At 40.6% G+C, this 24,372-nt stretch overlaps 1 protein-coding gene across 15 annotated transcripts in view; it reads left to right on the top strand.

Moving 5' to 3' along the window:
- Positions 1 to 3,867: 3,867 nt before the first annotated feature.
- REPS1 (RALBP1 associated Eps domain containing 1) overlaps positions 3,868 to 24,372 on the top strand; it is a 67,242-nt gene continuing 46,737 nt past the window's right edge. For 14 of the 15 annotated variants that reach the window (XM_083830896.1, XM_083830893.1, XM_083830903.1 and 11 more), the window contains exons 1-2: positions 3,868 to 4,270; positions 21,130 to 21,253. In XM_083830896.1, coding sequence (XP_083687022.1) covers positions 4,118 to 4,270; positions 21,130 to 21,253 — 277 coding nt within the window. In that variant the 5' untranslated portion in view covers positions 3,868 to 4,117. The remainder of the gene's footprint in view (positions 4,271 to 21,129; positions 21,254 to 24,372) is intronic. The other variant, XM_083830897.1, reaches the window with a different exon arrangement.

The raw sequence follows: 24,372 nt of genomic DNA, 5'->3' as shown, positions 1-24,372 counted from the left end.
GCTATTATAGATTTATACAAATTAAAAGCTTACTGGAGAGAGCAGGGAAAACTGAGCAGATGCAATGGCAAATGATAAAGAAAAGGTATTACTCATCCCCCATTGTGGAAATTTACACAAAGAAATACTATGAAATACTCCACAGATAGTAGATGTCTCCAGCCAGGATCCCGTACATATTTCAGTGGTGACACAACACCCTGGAGAGGCTGCTGAGAAAAAGCTATTATTTGCCCTTACGGGATGTGCTTGCACAGAGGTGCAGGAGGGACCAGAATGACCACTTTGTGGTGAGTAACCAAATTGCTCCAGATCCTCTTTGCTTGCTGAACACTCCTTGCAAAGGCGCTCGCCTTGTACAGAAGGAAAAAACAACACCCCCGTGTTGGGACTGGCTGTCTGTATGGAAATAGTTTTTTCATCCACCGATGAAAATTTCATAGTCTTAAATGTGGAACACCCTTTTGATGGAGAAATAACCGCAGCAGGACTGGTAGAAAAGAGGGTAGACTCTTTGAAATATGGATGCTATTTCATAGAAAGTAAAATAAGTGGCAGGTGTAACCTTACCATAAAGCGACATTTTTTGAAATTGTACAAATGGAAGGATTGCATTTCCATCAAGGATGGAAAGAGGTTACAAACTGTAACATACCTCCAGAAATGTACAAAAGTGTAGGTACAGATACCTGTAAAGTGACAAATTTTGCATTAAAATGTAGCTTCTAACCAAAGGAAAAAAGAAGGCTTTTAGAAAAGCAGAACAGGCCTTCTTCCATTTATAAATGTTAACGCCATTCTGAAAATATTCTTCTGTCTGGAAATAAAATATGCCACCTCCAAAAGCACCTTATTTTTGAAAAGAGCAGACAGTAACAACAAAAACAACTCTGAAGTCAGAGGCGGCAGGTTTTTTTTTAAACACCTCACATTCATTTCTAGCCTTAATCTACTCATCTTTTCACGGAAGGATCAGGATAGAACAAGTTTCTGTAGCTCCTGATGAGCTGTAAGTAAAGAAGTATATTGACAGAGATTGTAAAACCTGCTCCACAGCATTATGTATGTGAAAGAATTTAGAATGACAAATAACCTCAGGGTCATTTTAATAAACTTGGGGAACCAGGTGCGAGATGGAAAGTGAACCCCAATACATATTTTAAAAGGTTGGAAGTTGTTTAAAGTTGTTTTAATTTAAAAACATAGTATCTGAGCATACAACATACTTTCCTGCAAGCAAGGGTAGTGCACGAGTGCAGTTCTGATTCACTGTTGTCAGAACTCAGAGATCAGAGGCCCATCAAAACCAGGTAGATCCTAGACATTGCATTCCCACTGTACCTGGCGAAGACTAGACCCTGCTTATGTGTATGTTTGAGTTATGTTTGTCTTTAGAAATGAGTCTCAACATGTGTAGCAACTAGTTTCTAGAAACCAGTACTAATATCACAGGTGATAAAATATATGGAAACCTGAACAGTGTTTTAACTGGCACTTCCCTTAAATGAGTAAAATACTGCTTTTACATTTTTTCTTTTTCATTTTTTAGCAGCAATGGTCACACATATTTCTGGTCACATATCAAGATGTATTGTTTTTCTAAAATTAAAAAAAAAAGTTTTATTGATGCATATAATTTGGCTCTGATTATAAGAGTTGTGATGGGCAGCAAAATAACTTTGCACTTCCTTTCATTAATTGGATCATTAGACTTGACCTTCCCATGATGATGATGATTTTCTCTGACTTTGATCCCTTAAAAGGACTTCAAAAAGTACTTCAGTACCAATATGCCATTTAATAATTGTCATAGAAAATAAAATACCAGGTGGAGAATGACTTAACTCTTAGCTGGTCAGGACTCTGAATTCTAAGAAGATATATTAAAAAGAGAGAATGAAAGGTACAATACTTTAAAAGCCAAGAGAGTTTCTCCTCTTGCTATCTTGAAATCATAATTCAAGGCTGTTAATCACGTTTTTCATGTACGATAGACTGAATTTACTATATCAAAAATCAAAGTATTACTGATTATATATTTTGGTGGGGATTTTTCCAGAAACCTCCTTCTTTGCATATCTAATATGAACACTGGGAAATGCTGTGATACAGATCTTCCCAAACCAAGGGAACTAATAATAGACATATGGTCTCATTGTTTAGGTTGGTTGCACTGAAAAGTGCAAATATGGAGAAATTAATCTAACTTACAAACATGCATTAATAGTATTTTCCTCAGCCCATCCTGTAGCAAACTGCATACTGCCCAGCAAATAAAACAGGACAGAAATCCTCACTGAGAATTCACTGAAATTATTATTATTATTATTTTTTATTATCAGTAGATGCTGACCTAATGGGAACAGGTAATGTTCTGAACAGCAAAACTCCCCTTGGATTGGAGATTAGCAAGCATGTAATCAGGGGGAAAGGAGATCCTCCAGCCAGACACTGAAACACTGTACTGGGACTCTGAGGCAACGATGCTTCCTCGGGAATTAGAAAATAATTTGCTACATATCATTTCATTCTTATTCTTTCTGCTAAGTCTTTGAACTAGCACAAAGGTTATGGTATGAGAACTGGAAGTGAGATCCAGCAACCTGTTCTACAAAATAGTTAAACAAACAGCTTTAGAGTGGTGCTATACACAGTGAAAAGCCCAGTACGTTCCCACCCCCCACACACACCTTGACGTGACATATCATGGTTTTAGTGAAATATACATTTATTAAACTTATTTCAGCATTGTCTGGATTTAGAGCTGTAGGAATAGTCCATTCTAGGGAATCTCCTCCCTCTGTTATCCTTTGTGTCTTGCACGTACTGTTGCAGCCAAGTAACCACCATTAATGTCAAAAGAGTGTCCCCAGTGCAAAAATTGCAAACAGTAAAATAGCAACACAATTAAAATAAGGTGTTCAGATTATTTTTAGACATAAAACTCGTGCAAAATTATTTTGACAAATACAACTATTTCAGTGTCTCCTTACCCTAGCTTATGATGAAGTTTACGGCTACAGGTACACATATACTAATATTTCAGTTCCAGTGCCCATGCTACCACACAATCACTGAACTTGTAAGAAGCAAAGGCACTTGGAGTCCAATAGTCTACTGATAAGTACTTAAAAAATCTCTTCTACAAATGTCTCTGTAGAACTAATAGGATTGCAGTGCGCAATTAGGCAGTGGAAGAAAGGTTACGTTTGTTGTACTACAGAGGTTCTGATGTCAAAGTAGCTCCAATTAAGTGACCTACGATGCTAAGTTGGCCTTATCTCAGCCTATAAAATCATAATAACCAGATAAAATATCAAAAAGTTAATTATGTTTTCAGCGTAGCATATATTGAAGAATTTTAAGTAAGTGGGAAATGTGGAGAATCTGAAATGTTAAGAAACTGTGTAGTTTCAACATTACTATCACTTGGGGTTGCAAAAGGTTGATTACGATGCATTTTGGGGAAGATCCTTTATTATTTTAATGAAGGCTAATTTATCAGAAGTTTCAGTTTGTAACAGGAGGATGCACCGCGTATTTTAAACAGAGTGGAAGATGAGTCCGTGCTTTAAGCTGAGAACAAAACCACGTTCGGTTGACAGGGAGGAAGGACGAGGTGCTGAAGGGAAGCACACCACACACCAAAAGCACTCTGGAAAGGAAAAAAATGGCGGCGCTGCCGCCCCCTGCCGCCCGCCTCCCGCCTCCCTCCCGCCTGGGGGCGCTGCGGCGCCGGGCCCCGCTCATCCGGGCCTCGGGGAAGCGGGGCGGTGCCTCCGAGCCCCGCCCACGCGCCCCCAGCCCCGCCCCTCCGGCCGCGCGCAGGCGCGGGGAGGGGGGCGCGCAGGCGCGCCGCCGTGTGGGCGGGCCGGGGGGCGGTTGGCGGGGGGAAGGTGCGGGCGGCCGCTCGCGCGCGGCGGCGGTTGGCTGGGGGCGCGCGGCGGCGGCCGGTGGTGGCCGGGCACACCGACGGGCAGGGCCGGGCCGAGCCGAGCCGAGCGGCCCCGTGCGCTCTCCGGTGCCCCCCCTCCGGCCGCCCGCCCGCCCCTCTCGCCGCCAGCCGGTGGATGCGGGGAGGCGGCGGCGGCGGCGGTGCGCGGAGCCGGCGGGTAAGATGGAGGGCCTGACGCTGAGCGAGGCGGAGCAGCGCTACTACTGCGACCTCTTCTCGTACTGCGACACCGAGAGCACCAAGAAGGTGGCGTCCAACGGCCGCGTCCTGGAGCTCTTCCGCGCCGCGCAGCTGCCCAACGACGTGGTGATGCAGGTAGACCTGGCGGCCCCCCGCGGGGCGGCGGAGCCCGGCACCGCCCCGCCGCTGCTGCCCGCGGGGGGACGGCCCCGGCCACTCCCTTCCCTTCCTTTCCCTACCCTTCCATTCCCTTCCCTTCTTTTCCCTTCCCTTCCCCGGGCTCGGGCCGGGGGGTGCGGGGCTATTGTCCGGGGCCAGCCGGCCGCCGCCACCTGAGGCCGGGCGGGAGGGGACGGCCCAGCCCTCGCAGCAGGCCCCGGGGTGAGGGGGGGTCCGGTGGGGGGGGGTCCGGCAGCTGGTGGGGGCGCTCGGCCTGTTGGTTTGCCCCCAAAAGGGTCTGGGGGGAGGCTGGGCCCGCAGCCCGCCGGTGAAGGGGAAGGCGGGAGAACAGCTGGGTTCTGGAACAGCTTCTGTTCCCGGCAGGTATTAGCTGTAGTTATCAAAATACTTCCAACAATGAAAAATGGAGTGCTAATAGTGACGTAAGTCCGCACTTGCAGTATGTGTACACAGACTCGTAACGCTATTTCCTTGGCCAGGTAACGTCTAAAAGGTGGTAGTAGTAGCACAGAGCCACTGACATAGAAAAGTCTGCTCTGGTGCGCCTCTTGTAAGCACCTGAGGAACGTATCCCCAGTGAACCATTCATACCAATATGTCTTTTCAATAGTTTGTGGCATTTGGAGTACCCTGCGTTCAACACGTTTTAGGGTGGCTCAGAATAACACATTAATTACAAACTTCTTTTGGATACAGCTTTACCCACAGTCCATTCCGTCTTCTATGCAGTTGTGTCCTGTTCCTAGTGAGAAAAGCTGCCCTTTTAACAAAACACTGAAGTTACTGTAGCCAGAAATACAGCACACAAGTTTCAGCATTCAGCAATTGAGTACCAGATTTCAGGAGAAAACTTACCCTTAACAAGGATTACTGATCTATTTTGGGCCCGTAAAAGCAACTTGTTTAGTTTAAAGGAATTTAAGGTGCCCTGAATCATGTACTCCACCTCAGTATGAAAGATGATAGTTGTTGGCAGTTGTGTTTTTAAATGAAGTAGCAGAAGTGGGGTGAATAAGAAATGCTTCTTACTGGTAAAACTAGTAATCTTTTATTTGATGACTTGTTAGACTGGACTTAATGGTTAGAGCCTGCACGTTCAGTATTAGGAATGAGGTTTCTCAGGGGCCACCCACTGCTCCTTTTTGTGTGTGGCCAACGCGTTACAGAAGAATCATCCCGAGAAAGTGAATGTTTACATGTTTGTTGTATTTAAAATCTCTTTTTCCATAAAGCTTGCGTGTTTTTTCTACACTGTGACCTAGGCTTGTGCTGGAGATTTTTATGCAGGGATTTAGTACAAGAACTTGGAGACACTTTGAATTTTGAATGGAAGTGGCCACAGATTATATCCTTATCTGTCGCAAAGGAGGTGAAATATTTTCTTGCCAAGTGGAGTGCATCATGAAGGAAAGAGAAATTACTCAGGCATCATTCCATAGGCTCTAAATAAGTGAACTTAAGAGGCAGACCTGGCTTATCTCTGTGGTGATCTCAAGGAAAACCTTGCCATTAAAACAGCAAACAAGATGTTAGATTGCATGAGGAATGAAACTGTAAATAATACAAAGAAAGTCAAAATGCCCTTAGTAGTTTGACCCATTTAAAATGTCTTGCACAATTGCTATTGGTCACCTGTGAAGTACTTTGTATCTGAGGGAGAGAATCTAGTTGCCTAGCTCTTCTTCGTACTCATTGAAGTATGGCTGCACCTCTGCGTAATGCACACACGGTGGGTGTTCTTCTGAGGGAAAGTGTATTTGTTCCTTCAGAAGCTGTGAATGTGCAACTAAAAACTCAGGATGATACAAGCTTAAGAGATAATGAAACCCCATGATGGAGGTGGAATTTTACTTTAACCACACAGTACTGTGTTCTTACTTGGTCGTTTGAAGTACCTGATGTTTGTGAGGGAAAGGAACTTGATTCAGGTACCCAATTTTTATATAATCCTGGAATGCAAGTGAAGTACTAGTCAAGTGAAACGCTAAGTATGTTGTAGGTATACAAGAGTGCAAAATTGCTGCTCTTCAAACTTGCAGGCGCCAGGTAGTCTTGAGGAACTACAGTTTTTTTCTCTTCAGTACTATAGGTCTGTAGATACCTTTGAATAATCCAGAGTTGATCCTATTGAAAATGAGCATGTGTGACTTAGTTGCATTTTTAGACCCGTAACTTGTTTTGTTCCCAAGTCTGTTTGGGGGCTGTTTGCACATGCAACCTGTCCTGCAAGAAGCTGTGTTTGAGTTTTCTGTCTTGCAAAAGGAAAAATTAATACATGATCTTATAATAATTGTTCTTAATCGTTCTCATTTCTGGCTCCAAGGGATACTACCAGCTGTCTATTAAATGGGAATAAATGAACATGCGGAAGACTGATGCAGTTATGATCGGTGTATATAAATCATATGCTCTCAAAGCAACAAAAAACTGGAATGGAAAGCGGTGCCTGCCACATAGTATGCATCCGTGAAAGAACAGCCTTATCGTTACCACAGCGTAAATACCACAGACAGCCTTACAACCTTAACTGCGCGTGTGAGGACACCGGCCTTTCATTAACCTGTATTTCTGCCTTTTTATGTGCATCCTTGAAATGAGCACTCAGGTAGAAGATTTGCATAAAATGGTGAATAAAAGTATGTGTGTTGAGATAACAAGTTGGGCTGCTTCACAACAGTTAGGACTTTTAAAATTGCTCTCAGGGCATGGTTCCACTCCGCAGTTACACCAGTCCTGTGGTGAGCTGCCACCGAAGGAGGTGGTTCAGTCTTCCCCCGGCTATGTGCTCCTGCTGCTTCTTCCCCTTGTACAGACACCAGTGCCCATCCAATGCTGTTCTACTACACTGGTTCCAGGGGCTACACAAGCAGAAAATCACAGTTTTTGATTTTTTTTTTATCTCTGTATCACCTAACGGTGAGGTTGAATGGATGTTAGCGCTGGTAAAAAGAAAGAGGCAGGAAAACTGTTCGCTGACGAAGGAAAAGGGGGGAACCTTCCTCATTTATAGTTGCTGGGTATTTCGGTTTTGACTTAGCACGAGTTTCACGGTAGCTTAAACCACCAGAAGTCGGAACTACCTTATTCTTTCGAACATACAGTGAGCTGGTTCAGGGGGCTTGTTTAGCCAGAAGTTTTGTTGCTTTTTTTTGTTGATTTTTCGCTTGTCTCAGCTGCCTCATTGATAGCTCAGTTGCCTGTGCATTGGTGTTTATGTTAGCAAGTAATACAGCACAACACAAGAGATGCTGAGGACCTGACACTGACACTGTATATGCATTTCACAAGCTTTGCTTTGACAAAGTTCTGGCATGGTGTCTCAGTGTGAGTGTAAGCAGGAATTCATTAGGTGCATTCCTAGAGTGCGCCTTCTAGGTTCACTTCACACAAAAGAAATCCAGTTGCCTGTTCTGAGGTGGTTCCGGAGCGTGAACCAGAGCAGTGGGGGTGATCAGAAGATCTGCTTCAAAAGTGCTTCTCACATCTGACCTAAAATACTGATGCAGGTACGCTGTTCAAGTCTGTTCCTGGTTCCTCTGTGCTAGCGGTGAAGTTGCTTGTAAAAGCTATGGTCAGACAAAAGGGGGGAAAAAGAGAAGTTCATTATTTGTGTGTGGGATTAGTATAGCAGCTGTCCCGTTTGTCTGAACTTTCACTCTTTGATTATGAATTATAGAAACTTCGCAAGACAAGAATACAATCCGTTCTGCATGTAATACTCATCTGAAATAAGTGAGTCAAAGCATCTCACTTTAAAATTACTGCATTATCATTAAACAACAAATGTTTAATGCATGTACTTTTTTGAAATCTAGTGAACTGTAATCTTCAGTGTCGGTATTGTATACTGTAGTTACCCAACTTCTAATTCTGTGTTATAAAGTCTTTGAAATGACAGATGAATTATACAGTTATGCTGTTTTTTTTCCAGTTACAACCGTGGTTGCACTAACTCATTAAAAACATAATATTAAGCCTATTTTTGTCTTTGTCTTGTTTGCCAATTTCAGGCATGTTTCTAAGGAGTCTTTACAGACAGATTAGTTCTGATCATTCTTGTGTCATTGGTAAAGAAATTACTGCCACTGCTTGCCTACCTCTACCCTCTGTCAGAGTTTGCTTCCTTCACATGGAAAATTGTAAGAAAGTGCATACCTGGGATGCAGCTGCTTCGCTGTAAGGTCCAGAATCCGAGTGTAAAGCCTAATTCATCAGCTACAATTTCTGTATTCTGTTGTTCTTGGGGTGATAGCTTTTGGCAAACACAGGGAGCAGAGAGCATGGAATGGCAGTTTCCATAGGTGCCAGAGTTCACCTGTTGGCACAGGGTGCAGTTAGAGTTGGAATTGCAGTCCACAGGCAGAACATGGCAAAATGAAATGGCAGGTTCTTGGGTTTGAAATGTTGGCTGCTTTGTTCGAGGCTGGGTATTAAAGAGAACAGCAGTCTAAGAAAATAAAACTTCGTTCAGGGTGATTTTGTTGTTGCAATTAATGTGTCAGTGAACTTCTCTACACAAAGACTACCTGTTTATCAGATCAGTAGAATTTACTAAATGCCAACTGCAACTGGAAGCTGAGCCAGGGCATGCTTAGGTTTACCTGTGTGGTGGAGACATGCAGAAGACTACTTAAATTCAGCAAATTAATCAGAATTATGATATTTTCAGAGCTGGTGGGGTTAGGAAGTTAGAATTTCTTGTGCAGTGCAAATCTGTACCTTCCTTTCAACTGTTTGGATTTGGAATACATTTAAAAATCTATAGCACTTCAGATCTTCTAAAAAAATGCATGCTGTGTAAAAACCGTTCTCCTCCTAATAATGATCTTTGCATAAACTGCAAACAAGCCCAGTTTTAAAAAACAAGCCCAATTTTCGCTTAATTGCATCCAACTGATACACTTTGGGGTTGTATTTTTTTTTTTTTACTGTAAAGCTTACAGGTTTTCTACATTTTAAAACAAAATTAGATTTCTTCTGAGGCATATTTGTAACAGCTGAATATTAAGGCATTCTTCTAGTGTAGAAATATACGATTATATTACTACTAATAAAACTACTATTTTTTTGTTAGCCTGAGCAAGTAAAACTGTTGCATCTGTAGCCCTTTATAATTACAATGACATGTAATCTATGTAAATAATCTATATCATATTTATTTAAGGGATGTTTGTATGTGCTTTGTATGCCAGTTCTCATTTAGGAAATGAGTTGTTAGAAATGTTGTAAATAGAAGCAGTGTGCGGATCTACAGCTAAGAACATTCAACTTGTGAATTTTATATCTTTTTCCTAAAATGCTGTTGTGGTGGAGTATTTTTCTTCCAGCTGAGCAGTAAGTTAGATTTCTTTCTCTGTAAAGATGAGGTATTTAAGCAGTCTACTTTTTACTAATGCCAGAAGCGATGCCTAGATTTGTATCCTGTGCATTGTGCTTTGAATTTTCTGTTGAATTCTGGTAAAAATGTTTTGCGTGAATGCTGTTACCTTCATAGAGACTGTGCTGGGCTGCAAATCGGTTTCCCTTTGCAGTTAATTAGTTCGAGTAGTCTCATATCTCACTTAGCATTTAGTCAGAGAATAATTATTGTTTTTCAAACCAAAGGCAGGAAGCTGATGGCAAAACTTCAGCACTGTAGATAAGCTCTATTAGGCTTGCATTTGTTTTCAGCTGGTTTCTCAGTGTAATTGTTTTTAAGCTTTTGAAATTGACTGGAATTCATAATGTATAGTCACTTCTGTAGTAAATGACCCCTTCATAATTCCATGTGCCAGCACAGCATTCAGCTAATTTTGAGTGTCACAGCTCAGCTTTGTTTGAAGACGGTTTTTTAAATGTGCCATCAGAGCACAGTAGGGGTGATTAATACCCATTAAAAATCAGGAATTAGGTGATCTTTAAGGTCCCTTCCAATCCAAATCATTCTATGATTCAAATATCAGAGCCTTTTGTGACAAATGCATCTGTCTTAGAATCAAGTTAACAAGTACAAAACTTGTAAACTTGATGTTTTTCCTGTAAAGATGATTCTTTAATACTAAAGTTTTGAGCACTTTCCACATGGGAGCAACGTATTGTCTGTCAGACACTTTTTTTTTTTTGCTGGAATTGCAGTAATGGTTAGCAGGAAGATGTATTTCCCACTTGTTCTCTTACCTTTGCCATTTCTTTAGACCACAGGGATATTATTAAGGCAGCAGTGTTTTTCTTTCAGTCAAGCGTTAAGGGAGCTGGTTCTCGCGTTTGTGACCTGTGTGTTTTTCCAAGTGGGGTTGGTGTCCAAAGAGTTAGATTATCCCTTGCACTTGTTATACAAAAAGTACATTAAAATTTAGACGTGCCTGTCTCAGTATAGAAACAGTGTTTTGACAGGTTAAAGGACTTGGAAAAAAAAAAAAAAAGACAGTCTGACCTGAATTTCTGGAATGATTAACTTAGGAGATCTAAAATGCTCTTGAAGTATATTACCAGAGCAGCTAGAAGGCTCCGCTTTAAATGCGTCTCTTTCAACTTCAGTAACCCCAGAAGAGAGTGACCAGCACTGGGCTGTACAAAATCTAGCATTGGGTGCTGACTTACTCCTGCTTCAGAAAATTAGTCATGATTGTGTAGAAAAGCCTGTTCTTAAGCAGTGACGCATGCAACTTGTTTTTCAGAAATAAAATGTCTTAAGTCATTTAAGAACACAGTGTTTGTTAGTAGCTCTAAGTCTCAAATAGAGCCCTATAAATGTGCAGTTCTTAGAATTTTAATTACATTTTGTTTCAACTTTGGTAGATGTTAGGGCTTGTAGACCTTTTTGGGAGAAGGAAAGCAATGCAAAGCTAAGAAACTGATCAGTACTGTCTGGTCGGGTTAATACTCTGAGGAAAACAGACTTAGATGGGAGAGCAGCACGAAGTCGTGGGCACAGTAGCTTCATGTGAACTTGTAGAAGTGCTCAGGTATAACGAGAGTGATCCGAGCAGTCCTGTTTGGCCAGTCCACTGTGTCACCGCTGATTCTGGGATGGAGAATGTCTTAATTTTCATTTTACATTAGTGAAAAGCAAGTAGGTTGTATTCAGTCTTTGAGGCTTTTCTGTTTCACGTTTCTCCTGGTGTAGTAATGAAAGATGACTTTTGGTGAAAATACTAAAATCCAAAAAGTAAGGAAATGACTAACAAGGAATATCAATCAGTGGAATGTTTCAACCATATATGAGGTCTGAAAGGAATCAAAATCAAATGCATGCTGTTTTGTTCAGCATTTAGCAATTTCGAAGAAGTTTTGCAGTTGCATGGCAGGAGCATCTGCAGTTAGAACATCCATGTGACCTCCCATGAAGAAACTTGCAAGATTTATTATTGTAGTAATACTTTGAAATGCTAAATATATTGCTGTAAAATACAGTACTTCTTCATTACCTGCTGAAGTTGTCTGCTTTCTCAGTGCTTGTATTGATGCTTTGGCTGTTACCATTTGTTCTAGAAAATAGAATCACTTGAGTATGATGGAGTCATCCTGGAAGTCTCACATTGTCACAGACTGGCTCAGCATTGCGAGTTGGTGCTGAAGTGTGTGTTTCCTCCTCTCCCATTGCTTGAATTCTTCATGGCACCACCAGGAGAAAGGAGAGAGACATCCTTGTTTTGAGGGGAATTCTCCGTAACCTGGTGTGTGAATATATTTCCTATATTTATAGGTGGTTTATTTGGGCAAGGCATACAGTGCTTTGTGGATTTTGCGGTGACATTCTGTTCAGTTGTCTCATTTCTACCTTTTCTGCACCTCTTAAATGCAAAGCACACAACTTTCTGAAAGCTGCAGCCTTGCAAGAAGTTTAAAGGCAAATGAACAAATCATTGCTGCCAACCACATGCTCCCATGTGTCTTGTAGCTGCTGAAGTGTTTATTGGCTTTAAACTAAAAGGATTCAGTTTAATAAAACAACAGATAACTGTCACTTTTTGCAGGCTTACTGAGTAATCACACTGCGATCAGATATGAGAATCAGCTAGTGCTCAGGAAGGGGGAATTGTTCAACTGATAGCAGAGAAGGAGCCACACAACAATGGTGTGTCTGAGGGAAGAGTTATTTAGGTTAAGCAGCGATGTAAAATTGCATAGGAAGAGACAGGTATGTGGTGCATCTCCTTTTAAAAGAGCCTCTCATTCAGTGTCAAGAGTTGAAAGTGGCTTTTCTGGGCTGTGTTTTGCTGCTTCATTTTTCTTTTTATTCTGAATTCTCCTTGCTGCTTTATTATTGTTGCTGATCATAGGTACCTTTTTCACATGAGCACCTGCTCTACCAGAGGAACAGCGTTAGAGAACATCTTGGGGGCAAGCAGAGAGCAACTCTACCTTCAGTTCTTCCAGTCTTCCAGCTATGGCTTTGTACTCCTTTACTTGGGAGGACAATAGTTGCTTTCTAAGTGAGTGTTCATCTGTCTGTCTGGATCTTCCTTTGATCCTATTAAGCATGTCAGGAAGGATATGCTGCTTCTTGTCCTATTTTTGAGGATACTTGGCAATAATTTGTTAAAGAGTTAGCCCTCTGGGACAGTCTGTGGCTCTAGATCAGTAGTCTTTGGAGGAAGGCCCCCTCCAAATCACCATTTTGAACTTGTGTATTTCAAACACGCGTGCTCCAGGCAGGCAGCAGCAGTTCCCCTGCGGCCTGTGGAGAGGCCCCTGGTGGAGCAGGCTGTCCCCCTGCAGCCCATGGGTCCCACATGGAGCAGATCTCCACGCTGCAGCCCGTGGAGGAGCCCCTGGTGGAGCAGGAGATCTTGCTGGAGTTGCTGCCCATGGGGTATCTTTGCTGGAGCAGTCTGCTCCTAAAGGATGGACCCTATGGTATGGACCCATATTGGAGCAGTTCTTGAACTGCAGCCTGTGGGAAGCCCAGTTCAGGAAGTATGGCATCCCATGGGAGGGACCCAAGCTGGAGCAGGGGAAGAGCCTTGAGGATGAAGGAGCAGCAAAGACAAAGTGTTTGGGACTGGCTGCAACCACCATTCCCCTGCGCTGCTTAGGGTAAGAGGTTGAAGGGAGTGGATGGGGAGAAGGTGTTTTTAGTTTGGTTTTAATTCTCGCTGGTCTAGCCTGTTATCAGTAGGCAGTAAATCTCAGTAATCTCCCTACACTGAGTCAGTTCTGCCTTTGATGGTAATTGGTGAGTGATTCCCCTGTTCTTACCTCAATCTGTGACCTTTATCATATTTTTTCCCCTCCATTTGAGAAGGGGGAGCGAGAGAACTGTGGTGGTGCTAAGCCTACCCATCAGTGTGAAACAATGATAAATAATAAAGATGTGTGAAAAAATACTGATTTAGAAATGAAGGATCTAAAATATGACCAGTTCAAAAATTAGTACAGTATGTGAAAACACTGAATTAATTTTTAGTTGTAATGTTCAATGCATTCACTTCTTAAAAGATACATTTATTTCATGCGTATGTCATAGCAGAATTTCAGATGTTCAGTGCTTTTTGTCTGCTGCTTTTCTATTAACAGAATGCAAGCATGACTCCAAATCTGCTGACCCTTATTCAGGGAGTCGACACCCTTGTTTTACAAGTTCCAAAATACTGGAGCAGAGTAATTCCTCAGAGTTAAAATGCTGGCTCATTTTTATAAAAGCTAATTAAATTCTTTATTTCTGATGTGATTAATTCTGGAACTTCTGAATCATACGTATGTTTGAACCTGAAATGACCTGTGGAATGGGAAAGTTTAGCTTTATCCATAGAGAACTGATTCTCAGAGCTAATGAGTAGGTTTTTCTTATTGCTATTTGTTGCAGAATATATTCCGTGACAATACTCTAGCAGTCTGCTTGCACCATGGCTACATGCAGTGTGTGAAAATCAAGGACAGATAAGTATGTCTCTCCATATATAGAGACAGTAGGAGACAAAATAGTTCATTGCCAGAGTGTGTGCATCTTCTTGGAAGTACTCCAATGCTATTGGTTCTGTTTCTTTAAAGGCCTGTGTTCTGAAGCCAGATTTGTGGCTTTGACCGAGAGCCGTCTTCTTGGTATGGTCAGTGGGACCTGAAAGGAAGACCTTACAGTTCGTTGTGCAACAAAGTACATCACAGTCCCAAATATACCCTGCAGGTGGGAATTCTTAGTATCAACTGAGTGTACTTAATGCTATATGAAAGTACCTAATAAAATAACTATGTATTAGATCTAGGTAATATTATATTTGCTGTTCAGCACGTGAATGTTTTCTACTTCACAGTTACTGAATTAAATATAGCTGCTTCTTCATAAATGCATTTTGCAATGATCGTCAGGTAGGTTTAAGTCTGTTTAAATATGCCAGATACTGCTAATAGTGGTGAAGCGTAGAATCCTGAGCAATAATACTAGGACTGTTTCCCTTAGTGGCAGTTTGTTTGTCCTGTCTCCAGTTTTTTCTTCCTGTATGCCAAGGTTTGTGGAGCTCTACAGGGAACTGGGTCAGAGACTTGACTTGGTTAAAAATAACTCATCGGAAGGAGGATCTCTTGTCAGTTCTCTGTCTTGTTCTTACTACACGGTGCTGTAAACAAGTCTTGCATCTGAGAAGCTGCCTGTTGTCAAGTGAGATTTTTCTGAAGGAAATTCCAAAATTCTTAAAAATAACTAATCAATATTGTTTTGTCAAGCTGATGATAGCTGAGAGAGACTAGCTGGAGAGCTGTCAGGCTGGAAGACAGTGGTCTGCAGTTAGTGAAATAGATCCAGTTAAATGAAGTCAGAGAAATTGATCTGTTGAAGATGGCTGCAGAACAAGATTAGAAGGTAACGAATGTCAGGAAGGATTTATTCAATTCAGAAAAAAACACAGGAAATAGGTGGTCTTAGGTCTTCTGTGTACGGGGATGGTCACTGATTACAGTATAGATTACTAAAACATTTTTTCAAGTTCCCTTATACCAAATTACATTACACTGTCAAGTTATGGTTAATTTTTGTTGTAGCTGAGTTGAGTGGATTATGTGACTTCAGAAGAGCATCTTTGTATGACAGCATATTCTAGTACCCAATATGAGGCTGTAGTGCAATACTTTTGATTTGGACAGTATCATGTCATTTTCTGTTTAATGTTTGTCCGCAAAGAGCAAAGCTCTTCTTGTCATTGGAGACATCAAAGGATTCTCATCAAAGAATGACTGCATATGGGAGACAGAAATAACACTATTGACACGTTTTTTATTTTAAACTGTGAATCAAAATCATTCTGTAATCATAGTTGCATTTTTATTAAATTACTTAAAAACAGAGTACAGGTTATTCTGTTTTTTATTTTTTTGTCTGAAGTGTAGACCCTTAGCTTGTTTTTGAATGTATTGCTTGTTTTTCATTAAAAAATTATGGTCAATATGTGTAGCAAAACTGGAATATCATGTACTGAGTACTGAAGCACCAGTGTGCTCATATGGTCTGGTTTAACTTTAGTTTTTACAGTATCTGATACAAACTTACGAGAAAACTTGTGTTGCACCTCTGGTGCATAGTTTATAGGATATAATTCCTGGTAATTGTTTCATTTAAACCTAAGAGAAAACTTTCTTACTCTAAGGTTGACTGAACACTGGCAGAGGTTGCGCAGAGAGGCTGTAGAGTCTCCCTCCTTGGATATACTCCAAACACAACTGGACATGGTCCCAAGCAACCTGCAGTAGCTGAGCCTGCTTTGAGCCAGGGTGGTTGGACTGGATTATCTCCAGAGGTCCTTTCCACCTTCAACCATTCTGTAATGTACATTGTTTCTTTGTGTTTATGATTTAAAAAAAAAAAAAAAAAAAAGGTTTATACCAATAAGAAAATGCAGTCACAGCAGGACTACTAGAATACTTCAAATTAATAATCTGTTTATAAAATTGGGACCAAAATGTTTATTCTGAATCCCAGTTCTGCTTCTTTCTTAATATCCATATGTGATTTGTATATACGTATCTATAAATTAAAAATAACTTTGTGTCTATATGCTTTTAGTGGGTATCAGACTTGTGTTAACATCCTAGTTACGTTGACATGTTACAGAAGGTCCACCGGTGATTTTGTTCACTCCTTCCTCTCACCATCCACCATGTGTGTTGTCACTGCCAGCCTTGAGAAGTGCCTCAGTCTTGCTTCTTACAGCCCTCTTTTATGGAATGGTTAGTTCTTTAGTAACTCTCTCCAAGCAGATGAAAGATTTTTATCTTTACTGTGTAGGTGGCATGCATCTTATTTCCTTTATTGCCTTACCATTGAAGAAGTTAGAAACTCTTGTACTTTTGTATAAATAGTGTTTACAGATTGTGGGCTTGATTTGCCTTGTAAAAGAGCCTGGGTGCAGGGGACTGTGATAATCTGGAAAACTTTCCCAGAGACGTTTTCTGAGGTCTGAGAGGTACGTTTTCATAGATGTGATTTGTTCCACTTCACCTGGATTTCTAAAGAAGTTCTCAACCTTTCATGTTTTTCAGTTCACAATCATTTCCAAGTCCAAGGACCTCTTATTTGAAACCAGTAAGAGTTCTAGAAAGTATGTGCTTGAAGAGGTGCCCGTTGTCAACATACTACTTCCTATATACGTCTGATCTGTGCCAGCTCCTAATATTGTTAATGCTACTGTTACCTCTTTGCAACATGCAAATGCACTGTATGCAACTTTCTAATTGACAGCTACTGCACTGATATTTGTATCAACAGTTTCAAGCTCTTCCGGAATTTCACAGAGTTTGTTGTGGTTTAACCCGGCTGACAGCTAAACACCACACAGCCGTTCGCTCACCCTCCCCCCTCCCTCTCTGGGATGGGGGAGAGAAACGGGAAAGTGAAGCCGGTGAGTTGAGATAAAGACAGTTTATTAAGACAGGAATATAATAATAACAATAGTGATAATGATAATAGTATTAATAATAATAATGTGTACAAAACAAGTGATGCACAATGCAATTGCTCACCACCCGCTGACCGATGCCCAGCCTATCCCCGAGCAGCCAGCCCCCCACCCCGGCCAGCCACCCCTATATATTGTTTAGCATGACATCAGATGGTATGGAATACCCCTTTGGCCAGTTTGGGTCAGCTGTCCTGGGTCTGTCCCCTCCCAGCTCCTGCTGCACCCCTAGCCTGCTCACTGGCAGGACAGAGCGAGAAGCTGGAAGCTGGGCTTGGTGTAAGCACTGCTCTGCAACAATTAAAACATCAGCATGTTATCAGTGCTCTTCTCATCCTAATCCAAAACATAGCACCCTACCAGCTACTATGAGGAAAAATTAACTCTGTCCTAACTGGAACCAGGACAGAGTTGTTGGTATTAACTTGGATAATCGCAGTACTGTAATGTCAGGATCTTCATATCTAAGGAGGTGAAAACAGCAATAGAGCATTTTGTCTTGAAGATGGCTCTGCTTTCCTTGAACAGTTTAAGGAATTTATTCCTTATCCTCAATAGTCTTAAGAAGATGAAAGTCCTAAACATAAAACAAATCTCAGAGAAGCAATCCCTTGATTTTTTTTATTATTTTTTTGATCCTGTCAGTATAGCTTACTGCCTCGCCTGTTGAGTGTTTAAATCCTCCTTCAAGGAGGTTATAGGTAGGCTGTTTTGGGTATGTTCAAGCATGCTGTCAGTCAGCTGAGGGGGACTCCACTAGTTCTTTGCGTTTAGTGATTTTGCTCAACCGTCAATCATGTGTCTGGGTTGTAGTCTGTTTGAACTGGAGGACTCCTTTATCCGTCTGGATGGATTTGACAACTCCTTGTTCAGAAGTGTACAGGAATTTTTTTCTGTATCCTTTGCTCTTTCCTTCTCATGATACTTAAATGGCTTTTTTTACTTTTCTCTACTTTCTGAATCCATGCTTGTCTTTCCTCTCTAATACTTGCCTGCCATTGTAGCTTAATTATTAATCTAGTCTTCAACAAAGGTTTTTTTTTCAACCTGGCGATATTGACTAGCTCCAAAAAAGACAACTTCTAGTCTGGCACTGATTTTGAAATTGCCAAAAGCCATTGCTGCCTGATGATTGCATTGGCTTCAAATAAGTATGTCACTGCTTCCTTTCATAAAAAGCTTTTCCAGAGTCTTCTCGGTTATTTATCTGTTAATGCTAGATCACTGGATCCACAAGTTTTTTTTCTGTAATTATTGTCAAGTGCATGGATACTCAGCAGTCTTCCAGGATATGGTGCTTATTTTAAAAGTAAAATTGCTCTTCTGCTGATTTTGTTTGTTCTAGCTGTTTCTTGTCAAGTCTCCACTGCTTTAATTCTGCCAATTATTTAAACTTAGTGTTATTATTTCATCCTTAGGCTGGGTATGGACAATTTATTTCAGATGTTGATGCCTCAAAGTTTTTGAGTTTTCACCTGACAGTTTACTGTCACTTGTTTCCTTATGGCATTCTTTGTGGTCCAACTAGTGTATTGACAGTAATGTACTGTATTCAAAATTATTGAACTCTTTAGTTAATGAACATTAAAGAAATCCATTGGCATCTGTCCAGATACCATGCTGCATAAATAGTATATTGGGAAAATCCAAATAACACAGGTGCCGTAGGACAATGTAGGAAGCGTAATGCAGACATACCGAAGTGAATTATTGCAGCTAGCTTCTGTACAGCAGGATTTATGAGCGCTATGTACAGCTGTAGACCTGCTGATCCTCCTGGGAGTGCTTTGGGACTAAGTCTTTGTCAGCTTCCCACTCCTTCCTGTGACAGGTTTCACAACAGCTTATTTTCATGAGGTCCTAGAATCCTGGTACATGGTAAGGAAATACCTAAGGAGCTTTTGTTGGGCTATATCTAGCTCAGCTTTAGTTAATAAAGCCATGTGTTTGATAGTAGTTACCAGCGTCTCTCTCCTGTTTTAACAATGCTACAGCATACAGACTAACTCCTTGATCCTTGTGGTTCAGTCTCTATGTGAAATCAAAGCAGACTTTCTCAGTTGTAACTTGCCTGCAGCCAGTAACTGTGAACTTCTCCGTCCTTCAGGACTGCTTCTCATGAAAACTGGGAAATCTTTCAGGACAGCTTTCTCTAAGCCTGATAAATGTTTATCCCAGTAGTTAGGAGACTGAGAAGATATATCGAGACTAGATTTGCTAAACTGGAAGCTTATGACTGAGCTCTGATGTGAAGGGTGAGGAGGGGAATTTGTGATTAGTGGATGTAGATAAGGCTGAGATTGGGTACCTTCTCTGCATTTATCTCCATAGACAAGGTTTCACAGGCCTTTGAGCCTGGAGAGGGGTTTGAAGGAGATGAGCTAGTAGTACTGTGAGAAGATTGGACCTCTTGAGAAATACCAAGTTCACGGGATCAGATGGGATGCTTCTGAGCGTGTTGTGAGAGCTAGCTAACGTCATTGTAAGCCTTCTTTCTTATCTTTGGATTGTGAAGATCAGGGATCTTGGTGACTGGTGAAAGACATGTAGCCGCCTTCAGCAAAGAACTGCACGTTGGTCAGACACTCTTCAGTCTGTGAGAAAATCATAGAGCAAGTCCACCTGGAAGCCGTTTCTTAGCATATGGCAAAACTAGTGACTAGGGTCAGCAAGCATGAATTTAGCAAGGAAACTTGTCAACCAGATTGCTGTGATGGAAAGATAAGAACTGCGTAAGGGGAGAAGAGCAGTGATGTTATCTACCTTGACTTCAGCAAGGCTTTCACCGTGGTGTCTAACAGCATAGCTGTGTCTCATTTGGAATATTACAGTCTAGATGGGACTGCTAGGTGGGTTAAAAGAAAAAGTGGATTGTTGAATTCAGTCTGATTTGGGGCATGTCATGTTTAATGTCTTGCCAGTGACCTTACCAAAGCAGGGATGTATCCCTACCAGGTTTGCAGACTCCCAAAGGGGGGGCGAAAGCAGGCAATGTGTTTGAATGTGACAGCTTGAAGGGACCAAAACTTCTCTAAATTCATAACAAAAAGATACTAAATCACTTTCATATGGCGCATGGGGGAAGAAAGGGGAATAAGATAACATCACTTTTGTGCTGTATTTCTTAAATGAAACAGAGCATCTCTGTCATCATTTAGAGAATGTGAAGATCTGCCTTCTTCAATCCTGAAGTGATTTGATATATATGTGTATATATATATATATGCATACTTTTTTTGTGCTTTGAATGCTTTACAGGATTATTTTACAAGTTAGAAGTTCAGCTGTAGCAAACCTATATCAGAATAGGCTGGAAGATACCATTTACAACTGTATCGAATTTTCACTTTTTATAAATCCTACCATCTTCATGGAAATTCTTCAGGCAGAAATCGGGGAGAAATAAGGGGCAGGACCATTTCTCCAATTTTATTAGTAACACCCTGTTCAATTTTGAGAATTGAACTTGAAAACCCTCATTTCATGTTTCTGGATTACATCTGGTAATCAGTATAATACTAACACCCTTAAAAGCAGATTTTTCTTTTCTGTAATAGTTAAGAAACAAAGACAGTATAGCTGCTGATAGAATAGCTAGTAGTGAAGTAGGATTCTTATGGGCTTTCTAGTCTAATTTAAAAAAAAGAAGTCCCCAGCAGTGTCTTTTATTCTCATATCATCTGTGAGAGCCTAGGTGAAAAAAGTTAGATAATTGGGAAAAACATAAGATTTAGACTTGCAACTTCTGGTTGTGAAGAATGTCATTCTCTTTAAGTCTTGCCACCTACTATTTAGGGATTCCATGTGAAGTTGTTACTGAAAGGTTGTATATAGAAAGTTATGAGCATTTAATGCAAGGTAGGCTGCTTTGAAATGTATGAAATTGCCTCTGTAGAGCAGTTTGTATTTTAAGTTTCCTTATAGAAGTAACTATGTGTTTTGTTGCAGATTATGGAGCTCTGCGGTGCAACAAGACTTGGCTATTTTGGAAGAAGTCAGTTTTATATTGCTTTGAAACTTGTTGCTGTGGCCCAGTCTGGTCTCCCTCTAAGAGTGGAAAGCTTGAATACAGGTAAAATAGAGGATGGAGGGTGGGTTGGAACTCAGTTGTTAAGCGGAATTACTGTACTTGGCTCACAGAGTTTGTTAGAGTAAATTAATATGGTATGTCTTTTTATGTGTGTTGCTAACTTAATACCAGCTGTGGGGAGACTGAGGAAGTGTGTTCTTATTATGCAATAAATGAGATATCTTACTCCTACGGAGTGATGTCTTACTCCTACTGAATGAGGAGTGCTGTGCTATCATGGGCCAAGTGGCCAAATACTACTGACTACAGTGTTGGGGACAATTTCATTCTATAGATTACTATGTGATAACTTCTGTGCTGCATCCTCTGAATAAAGTACAAGTAGGACTAATGCATGAAGGAAAAGAGGAATGCAACATTTGCAGACTTTTTTAGGTGATGAGTTTATGGAGCCTTGATTGCAACAAATGCACTTACCTTTTCCAGTGACACATTCCTTTGCACTTGGCTTGACAGTTTTCTCCCTTGTGTAGCCCAAATACAGAGATTAATGGCTTAAGATCTTTCTATTGAAAAACCTGAGCTGTACAAGATCTTTATCATCCAAAACACATTATCTTGCTTTTTCAAAGGTCAGCTGTGATGTGGGTAATTAATTAGAAATAGGAGATGCTCATTTTAGAATGAGGGTTCAGAACAGCACAGAGAGCTTTGATATGAGGCTCTGCTGTAGCCTTCTGTAAGTGGATCCATGTTGCTCTGAGATGAAAAGAGATTTAGGAAAATGATGTACTGAATTGTAAGCCACTGCAGCCTTTTGCAGCAAGCACACAACTCTCAGCTTGCAGATATTTTTGGAGTGCAACTTTGTATAAGGGTGACTTCTGTGGCAAATTTTGTTTGTAGAATACATGTTATGACAATTTTTATATGCTGGTAATATAAAAACTCTTAAGCTTTCTTTCATTCTGAAAAATATAGATTAAGCAGAGTAGGTAAGGAAACTACATTAAAAGCCATTTGATAGCTTTATCGAATACTTCAGTCCTATAAAAGCAAGGAATCATCAAGTATACTTTACAATTACGTTTATTCTAGAATTGTACAAATGGTTTATACTGCTTTCGTTTTTTGTAGCCTTTTGGAAAAGCACATAATCTTATTCAACACTTTGCTAATATTCAAGTTCCTTTCTGCTCATAAGCCACCCTCAGTGTATAAACTGTTACCCTTGTTTTTGTGCTGAGTGGTCTAAAGCTTCAGCAAATTGTAGCAGAATGCTGTAGAATCAGCAAGTTGGAAAAGGAACCTTCAGCTCCTAACACTTCATAGAACTGGGGCTTGATGAATAATCCCACCATAGTTTATCAAATGCTCATTGAAGAAAGTCTATAATCTCTATATGTAATTGTTTCAGAGTTTTCATATGCTTGATTTTAATATTTGATACCTTAACTGGGCTTTCTAATATGAAAAAGGTTAGCTGTGATATGAGAAGGAATTTGAAGGAAAGAATTGAAATGAAGGTACAGAATTAATTCAAAAATATGAAAACTCTTACAAAAAAGTGGCAATTGGAACTTCTATGATGGTATACCTTTCATTGTTTTATAACAATACTAGAAATACTAGTAATGGTTTCTTCTAGGAATAATTTTCTGTAACCAGTTCCAAGCCTACTAAATGCAGTAAGTATAATTAACAGAACATATATGTTTACCCTGTTTTTAGCTTTGGTTGTCTGTTGCCTTGGTTGCAGTGGTTCCAGTCCTGTCTATGAAATCTGGGCTTCTAGGATAATTTTGGGGATGTCGTTGCGGATACTAAGCAGCTAAAATACAAAAGGCTAAAGACTTGTAAAATGATTCTGAGCTTCGGTTATCTTCCTTTGAGCACTAGGGTTCAGCAGCCTGGCCAGCTGCGTTTTGTCCATAGTTCATCTCCTGGAGGGTTTGAAGAGGCTATCCCAAACTAAACTGTCCGTTCTCTCTTCAAAGCTTAAATATTTAAAGTTAGTTAAAGCTTTTATTTTAGGACATTTACTTTATATCTCTGTATTTTGTGCATGTTTTTTATTCTGTGACTATCTTAAATATTTTTCACTCGTTTATATTTTCTCTCCCCTTCTCTTCTTGTTTGTTTTGCTGTGGGGGTCCCTGTGTTTCTTTTCAGTGGGCAGGAAGCTTTCTGTATGCGAGTTGCTGAGACCAGACTACGGTCAAATCTTGGGTGCTAAGTCCATTCAATGCAATTTGTATCCAGTTGATTCTCAGTTAACCAAATGCTTTTATGAGTAGACTAATGTTGTTTACTAAAAATACTGGCTTTAATTATACTACAAGCCTCTCAATTTGTTTGTTTTTGCCATCCCAGAAAATTTTCCTTCCAGGAAGCTAAAAATTGAGACATTAATGAGCAGTCTCTCTAAAGTAATGTTTGCTTTCTAAGTATGGAATACCACTTTTGGTGGAAGATTATGTTAACAAGGATGTGGGCATGAAAAGTATGGAAAACTTTATAATTTGTTTGAATTCAGGATCATAATTCCATTCATAACAGCTGTTGCAGTTATAATTCAGGAATTTCTGAATTATAGCAAATGTCATAGTGTTAAAGTGAGTTCTTCTGCTGTTACAGGGAAATGACAGAAATAAAAATGTCTTATATTTCAATTCCCATGTAAAAACTTAGCAGTACAGTAAGAATAAATCATTATCTAGTCTTGTCTTTAAACAATGTTTCATGTTCCTTAGAAGCCCTGGATGTTATTTTGTGAGATGGTGCTAGCCAGGTACATCATGCCAAAACCTCATGATGGAACAAACAGTTGTGTAGACTCAATAGACTTCTTATCATAGAATCATAGAACAGCTTGGGTTGGAAGGGACCTGAAAGACCATCTAATTCCCACCCCCCTGCCATGGGCAGGGACGCCACCCACTAGACCAGGTCACCCAGGGCCTCATCCAGCCTGGCCTTGAACACCTCCAGGGATGGGGCATCCACAGCCTCTCTGGGCAACCTGTGCCAGTGCCTCACTGCCCTCTGAGTGAAGAATTTCCTCTAATCTGTTTCCCCTCTTTTAGCTTAAAGCCATTCCCCCTTGTCCTGTCATTATCTGCACAAGCAAAAATTTAATCTTTTTTTTTTAAGCTTTCTCT

Source organism: Anser anser (assembly GCF_964211835.1).
Source record: "Anser anser genome assembly, chromosome: 3".
Lineage (NCBI taxonomy): Eukaryota > Metazoa > Chordata > Aves > Anseriformes > Anatidae > Anser > Anser anser.
Note: the sequence above shows the minus strand (reverse complement) of the source record. Positions and strands in the feature narration are given on the sequence as shown.